Source organism: Cariama cristata, unplaced genomic scaffold (genome assembly GCF_000690535.1).
Source record: "Cariama cristata isolate BGI_N322 unplaced genomic scaffold, ASM69053v1 scaffold9860, whole genome shotgun sequence".
NCBI classification, from domain to species: domain Eukaryota; kingdom Metazoa; phylum Chordata; class Aves; order Cariamiformes; family Cariamidae; genus Cariama; species Cariama cristata.
In genome coordinates, this window is record NW_009592936.1 from 1 (window position 1) to 8293 (window position 8293).

At 41.2% G+C, this 8293-nt stretch overlaps 1 protein-coding gene across 1 annotated transcript in view; it reads left to right on the forward strand.

The window, feature by feature from the left end:
* Positions 1-7964: 7964 nt before the first annotated feature.
* FAXDC2 (fatty acid hydroxylase domain containing 2) overlaps positions 7965-8293 on the forward strand; it is an 8317-nt gene continuing 7988 nt past the window's right edge. Inside the window, exon 1 of the mRNA XM_009703292.1 lies at positions 7965-8012. Within this exon, the coding sequence (XP_009701594.1) occupies positions 7965-8012 (48 nt within the window). The remainder of the gene's footprint in view (positions 8013-8293) is intronic.

The window sequence follows — 8293 nt, forward strand, 5'->3', positions numbered from 1 at the left end:
GCACCAGGCCCGGGCAAAAGAAATAGCGGCCGCCCCTCCCTCAGCAAAGGGAGGCGAGTGGGTCACAGCAGAGATCCTTCGGCTGTGGGCTCTGTCAGGCCTGGGCTGACGCGAGGCATGAGCCTCCCCGCAGACCCACAGGCCTTTGCTGCGCAGCCCAGCCGTGGGCGCGCAGGGTCGCGGAGTGGGCTGAGGGGGTATTTTTCACGGCCAAGAGTGCAAACTGCTGCCGTCGTGCACGTGTTGCCCATACGTTGTAGTGTGTAGCAAGCTCATTAGTTGAAGTTTTGCTTCTTCCTGCAGAAGCTTAGAAGTTGCTGTCCAAGTACATAGTATGCCTGCAAACTTGTAGGCTGGCTCGTCTTGTTTCAGGAATGCTATTTAAATTACGTTACCAACAGAAGTTTGTATCCAGTAAAGCTGCATAATGTAACTTCTCGTGTAAGATAGCTGCCAACACTTCCTTTGCTGGCTGATGCTGATGGCAGATACACAATTTATTTGGAAGCTTGTCTACTAATAATTAAGCTTAGATAGTATTTCCTTTCTTTTAGACTGCCAGAGTTCTGGCCAGGGTTGCCTCTGTTATAAAATACTGCAGTTCTGGTACTGCTGCAGAATTGTTATCTGCTCACCGTTTGGGAGTCATTCACTGAATCTCAGCTATTTGCCTACCATTTTGATAAGAGTATCTGGCAAAAGAAATCTTGGTATCTTTTACCTGCTTTTATCTCAGCAGAAACCTAACTTTTAGAAAAGGAAGTTTTTCTGAGTACTGCCCTCTATCAAGTGACCTTGGTGCTGTCAGCATCTTGTGACATCCCATTATTGAACGTCATTTTGATTCAAAGTTTTTCTTCATAGATGATAGATAGTTACCATTTTGCCTTAGCTCTGCAATCTCTTGTGTTGCATAATTTATATATTATGCAACATGCCCAACTAGCAGAAAGTAATCACCTTTCTTCCTGTGGTCACTTGAGTTTGGGATTTCATGCAAGAAAACATATGTTGTTAGCAGGTAAATACAGCGGGTTGGATTACTGCACTCTGTAAATATAAGGTTAGATTTTTTTTTTTCCCTAACGAGTTCAGAGTAAAATACCTGTATCATTCTGCTCGCTCATAAACCCAGCACTTGAAGGTATGTTGAATCCAGGGGAAAAAGGGAGGATGAATCTTCTCAGGACACCTAAAATACGTGTGCCTTGCTACCCTAATAAAAAAATGTATTGCAGGAAATAATCACTTGTGATAAATTGTAATGTTTAACAGTTTGCATGTCATTTTAAAAAAAACTAATCAAGGATGTTTACAAGCACTGGTGGTGAGAGCTGGAAACATATTTTGCTCAAGATCAGAATTTGTTTTTTCAGTCATGGCTAATTTTGATGATGGCTAATAAAGATGAAGAATCGCTGGAAAAGACACCCCACTCTTTTAAAAAGTCCCATAGTTCTTGTATTTCGAAGTTGCCAAACTTGCTTCCAGGTCCAGCACTCCAAAGCAGGTTCTTGAAGAGTCCTCACACTCTCTATATGGTTCTGTTAAGACCAGATTAAAAACACACTTTGTGTGTGTAGACCCACTACATCATAAGGTGGAATAAAGGGCTTTAGCTCAACATTTTCACATTAGTCAGCTTGAGCTGCAAGTCCTGGGTCATGCCCTGTTGAAATGGTTGTGTGTTTCCTTTAGAGCTTATTAATAGCACCACAAATGGTAGAAAACTTACTTACGGAAATCTTAAAATGTGAATTGAGAGTTAAAAGATGCAACTATTGCTGAACATGTTTGAACCATAACAGCAAGGCCGTCATTTACGTTTTCCTAACCCTTCCATTGCTCCACAGATGCTTCCAAAGCACACCACTGCAGTACTAGGTGGTGGCACACATGTGCCTTGGCAGATGGTTAGAAATATAGATCAGAATGCAGGGAATTAATGATTAAGTGAGGTGCGCTAAGTTCAGATTCCTCTTCATTGTTAGAGGAACTATCAGTGTGGGTTTGTACAATCCTGAAAGATAATTCATAGTTTTTCTCCTGATGTTTTTTTTCAAATAGCGAAACAAACAGTGACTATAACAAAAATTGTGGAGAGTGAACAAAGATAAGTTATTTTATGAAGTGTCTGATCAAAAAGCCTTTCTGCTGAGAAGAAACCAGACTTCTTACATGCCTCAGCAAAGATTGCACTGACGTTGGAGCGTTTGTAGTGAAGACACCAGTGCAGGGCATGGGCTAGCCAACAGATAGAAATATCTTCTAGATACTGCCAACCTGCACTACACACAAACTTGCAGCAGAAGGTAAATTACGTTTACATCCTTATGACTAATATGCTGAGCTGTCTGTTCCTATTGGGTATCAATATTTCAGAGATAACCTGTGTCGGAATTGAACAGCAGTTAAAAAGAAACACTGAGGTCTGTGAAATTCACTGGCTTATCACTTACTTTTGGCTGTTGGATGAACAGTCCTCCCAGTGCAAGCTCAAGTCCAAATAAAGATCAGCTCAGGACAACATTCATGTGGCACTACTCTCTTGAAATGGCAATTTCCATTTCCTCCTCTGCATGTGTGTAAATAGTGTGAAGGAATCACATTCCTCACTGTTGCACCTGCTGTCTGTGATAAATAACAATTAGTAGCAATGGCTAAGAATTACAAACTCTTTCAAAAAGGGAATAGTTAGGATTAGTCAAGAGTGTCAATGAAAACAGTAACACAGTCTTAAATCTGAAATAAAGCAACAGCAAATGTTTACTGCACTAAGAGGACAAACAACATGAGGTTGGGAGGGGAATTCTGGGAATACTCTCCTTCCAGAAAGAAGTTAATTGATAAAAATACAGAGGTAGGTACAAGAAACCAGGTGCAGACAAGAAGGCACCACCATTATTCATGCTTGCAGATCTCTCTGCAGCTCTAGCTTACCAAACAAAAGCATGTGTTGCTTTGCCTGTGAATGGCCATATAGGGCTAACTGTGAGGCAGATATGATATTCCTTGTTTTTTCTTGTGTGGAAGAATAAATCTGGATAGTTATGGTGAGTAACACCCTTGATTCTCAGAGCTTAGTTCATAATAAAGCACTGTACATTAGGTAATGTCGATTGGGGCCACATTTGCATAATAAAGACCAATGCTACTGCAAATTACATCTTGCTTTCTTCAATACCATAATTACAGACTTCATGGTCTGTAAACATCACATTTAAAGACAACTGAGCCCAAGCACATTCTTGCCTATTTGCATCTTGTACCTACAGATGGAACCAATACCTGTAACTGGTTGAAGACACTATGCAGCAACAGTGTTGGTGTAATTTACAGACTTAGTACAACACAATGAAAACCGGACTGCTGTTTTTTTGCCAGATTCCACAGAAACCCTTATTGCTTTTAACAAATACACCTTTGACCCATTCAGTTGCACTGGCACTAGCTATTTTGTGCTCAAAGCACGAGTTAGCACGTTATAAAAACTACTTCACTTTAAGGTGTAGGTAGCTTTTTTATTCTCCGATACAGCCATTAACTCCTGATGAAAAACTCTTACCTGCAGAGATGTATTCCAAACGCTTAACTGAGTGACAGCATGCACATATGCACAGGGAACACTGCCAGTACTAACAGTGACATGGCACTGGCTTCACATGACTTGTCTGGGAGGGGACAGCTGGCTCCTGCTTGGAAACACCCCCGACGCCTTTGCCTAAACCCTCATAAAGTTTCCACAGCAGTTGTGAAAGGTGAGGAGTTGAACTCTGGGCTCTGAAAAGACACAAAGGACCTCTCCTAGGCTACCATCAGCAGGAGGTGAGCAAAGAATGGGCAGCCAGAGTTCAGGGGTGTAGTAGCTTGAAAAGATACAGAAACTTTGATGAAATCATGAAAAGGCAATGTCATATGTCTGTGTAAAGTATGATTGTAAGCTTTTCTAGGAATTGTGGTTGCCTTCAGATCTGTGCAGTGCTTGGCACAGTAGGACATCCACCAAACACGGCATCTAGTCCTGTATCTGTCCATATAGTGTGGCTGATATGCAACTTTTCGGGTGACTAGGTAAGATGTCCTTATGTTTTCCTTTCTATACATTCATGGATAGTCATAGCCTTTTTTCTCTCAGGCATGGTTGCTTTCCACTGTCTATGCGCTATGAAGGCTGATTCCAGTGAAGTAAGGTCTACAACAAAAGATTCAAGCAGGAGGGAAAAAGGAGTACCAAGAATCTGTGGTAGGCAGCCAGTCCATTACAGCAGCCATACCCTGTTACTCACTGCACCTGCCAGCAGCAGGACTGTTTGGCTGGTGTCAGAAGAAAGATGCAATGCAGTACGGTTCTCGGTACAATACAAGGAGAAGCAGGCACTTGCACAGCCTCAGCTTGGGACTGTCTGGGCAACAGAACTGTAAGGGGACAGCAGAGATGGGACATAAATAATAATGTAAATGTTAAAACAAATGTAAAAAATATGGCAGTTCTTTCCTTTTCAGATTATGCTGAGCATTTTAAAACATGACTTAGACAAACTAGCTTCTTCTGTTACCTGAAGTGGAAAACTCAGTGAGATCAGATCTGTGGCTTAATGAACAGTCATTGGACAAATGATGAAGTACGTGGAAATAATAATTAAAAAAAAGTATTAGAATTCTTTATTGACTAGTGTATGTTTCCCCTTTAACATCAAGAGACTGATTGAAAAAACAATTACTTTTACTTTAGGGTTGGGAAATTGGTTTGGATCAAGTTTTGTGTTAATTTGAAATAACCAAAAAAGACCTTTTTTTTTAAACAGCACCAGTTCTAGCTTACTATTTGGAAATAGCTGCAGGCAGCTAAGATCTTCACCGGTTGGTTTGGGGCTGTATAACATGCCAACATGAGATCAGTGCCAAGCAGCTGAATGGCTTTTTTGTTTGCCGAAATAGCCATGGTTACACGACTGCTTTTTTTAATGTATTTGGTGTATTCTGAATCAGAAGAGACATTATCCAGCAAAAAAGAGTAGGTAATGAGATGTTGGGGGAAACATAATCCATCAAAATTTATCTTGTTTTAATGTAAATAATGTAAAATTAGTAAAGGTAGTGTACTGAGATTTTGGAGAGAGAGGGGGTAAGCAGACATGGCAGTACTGTTTTGAACTGGAGGTCATTGCCCAAACAACACTTCTATCATAATTTGATTATTTTAAAATGAGTACTACTAGAAGTGTGATTACAACTTTAACTCTTGCCTAAACTCACAGAATATGGGACTCAATCAAGCAATGGCTCTTTCTCCTCCTAAAAACTCAACGCAGAGTCACATTTTATAGTGTGCTCTGCTCTCTAGCTCTTCGCATGCAAAGATTCAGCAGGGTTTAACTTGGCACTGCTGTATAGAAGAACCATTCTGGAGAATCAGCCTTCCAGCAAGCAGCTGAGATACCCCTTTTATGTCTGCCTCTCTAAGATCTAATGTTGTCTACTACAAGGTCATCAGAATAGAATAATCTCTTTAACCACAGAAAACTATGGCCAGCACTATTACTGTACTGTCCCAGCAGAATAATTTCATATTGCTGTTTTCAGCTCTGTACTGGGTGGTTGTAGAGAAGACAGGGAGATCCACAGCAAAAGAACAAGGGATAGGAGCTATAACAAGGGAAATTCTGATTAGATACTAGGGGGGAAAAAAATTTACAGTGAAGGTAGTCAAATACTGGAACAGATTTCCCAGAGAAGCTATGGAATCTCCCTCCATGCAGATACTTAAAACTTAACTGTTCAAAGCTCCAAACAACCTGCTAAGAAAGTTGGAACGGAGCAAAGCCTCAAAAAGGAATGCATTATTCAGGCTTGACGTATTTCAAGCATTAGTGGTGTTTTCTTGGAGACAGCGGGCACACCTGCAGTGAGAGGACCTGTGTGACGAGATGGGCATGTACTGCATGTTATGTAACACAAAATGCATCACTGTGATCAGAAAGTCTTTTAGAAATGAAGATAAGATCAATTTGTCCTGTGGCAAGTTGCTTACGCTGTTCCATTCAGGCTAGGAGGTTATTTCTGATTGCTACTTATAGATATTCTTCATCAGAGTCCAACTATATTTTTTCAATAAGGTTGTAGTTGGCAAACTTGATATACTGGAGAAAAAAAACATGCACAAGTTCTCATAGACTGGCTCCGGCAGCTCACAAAGTCTAATAGCGAGGAGCTTTAGATCAGAGGAAAGACAAGAAGTCATAGGGCCCTGTGACTTCCTTAAGACATTCTCATTTTAAGCAATAGCACCTTAGGGCACCTCTTACACTACTTTTTTTGGCCACGGGAGACAAAGTTAACTTTTTTTTTTTTAAAGGCTGCTACCAACAGTTAGCATTTCCCGTAGGAGTACATACAAGCCTAGTGTCAAAATACGGGGTTGGGCTCATGGTTTCAAGTTTCAAATCACTTTTTGCCTGATTTTTTTTTTATTATTATTCTCAGAACCATTTAACATCAGTTTCTACCACTAAAGTATGTAGTTTGGACCGGCCTTGTCCTTTTCTGTCCATGAGTAAGCAGGAACCCAAGCGGGAAGAAGGTGTCCAATTTTTCCATCTCGTGCCCCTTGACCTGCGTACTAACATGTAACGTAGGGAAACAGCTGGAAACACCCATAAATAAACAGAGTTGCATTTCTAAGAATGTACCCAGAAAGCTATCATTTCAAAGCTAAAGTATAACCTCCTGGCTAATAGGGGGATTTCTTTTTGGCAGCGTATTCCTCCTTTCTGAAACACTGCTAGAGGAGTACTCCCAAGAGGCTTGCTACCATCGTAAAGGTAACACAATATCATCTTTCTAATGAATAATTTTCCAACTGTTTTTCTTTGTACCTTAGGTGCCTTTCTACCTTCTTGGTGCTTTCCTTTGTTACCTTAGGTCACACAGTTCGCCTGTGCTTGAATATTCTTCTGAGTATGAAAAGCAAAATGGATTAAATTCTGCAATCCTCAGTAATCTGGCCTTCATATTATTAGAATTCATGTGTTTGTTCTTAAAGACTGGGTGAAACCAAGAAAACCTTAAGGAATGTTTTGTTAGCTTTTGCTAATTATAATTTGTGGTAAGAGCACAGCAATATAAAAGCAGCTACGCAATAATCCCTAGGATGGCCACAGCATATCCCAAAATACAGAGATCTTTCCATGGCCATGGACAGCAGTGAAGCCCCAGCAGCTACTTAAACCTTAGGTTTGATTTTATTTATTTTTTTTTTTTTTACCAAAACCAGCAACAAATGGTCAAGCCAGAGCCAAATGCAGGGAGATTTATTACGAGGTCATCACCTGTCCATTACTTTAAACCCTCAAATTGACCATAGCGGGACATGAAGCAAAGATGATTTTCTCACTTACCATGTTCTTAAGCTGTAACTTACAGTTCCTCTGCCACGTGAGTGAAGGCTGTGTGGAGCTCTACTGTGGTAGTTCTTCATGGCACAAACTCACTTTGTTGTAGTTTTGTTTTCATCCCTGTTAGTTTAACAGCATGTCGTTGTTACGGAAGAACGCATGTCCCATATCATCATTTCCTTGAGTCTGTGAAGGGCTGGAGTTCCCACTGAGTGCAATGTATTCCTGAGCCAGATCAAGAGAGGCAGCCGTGCCACAACACACCAGTGCCACGATCAAAACTTTGGTTTTGGCTGTTCTCGCATTTTTCTTTGTTACCCTTGCATCCCTGTTAGTCTCCTGGGACAATACTAACTCACCAGGAAACAAGGGGATTCTTCTTCTCAAGAGCTCAGCTTTGCTCAATGGCCAACATGAAGGAGGGAGCAGGACAGGACAGAGCATAGGGAGTAAATATTTTACAGTTTTGCAACTGAACTGGAAGTTGAGGGGATTTGCTGTTGTCAGCAGTACATTCTTCCACTCTCCAGCTGTACAAGGTTCACTTACTTAGATCACCTCTTATTTCAGATGAAAAGGGACTCTGGATATTCCACCACGGCAGAGCAGCAGAAGCAGGTAAAAGCTCAAGGTCATCTTTAAAGGACGCATTATGCAGGTGCTTTGGAAGGCTGGATGTGTTGAATCATCTTCTAAGAGAATTGACAGACACATCCACACTCTGATCACTTTAGCACAACTAGGAGCTCATCTCTTATCTCTAGAGCAACATTTTTCCCTTCCACTGGGCTGCAGCTACAGCCCCAAGTGGAGAAGGGCCTGTTATCTTTGCTTGCATGGCAAAGGACCACGACACTCCCCTGTAACCAGAAGCTGTGCCACCTAACTGGGTCCAGTCC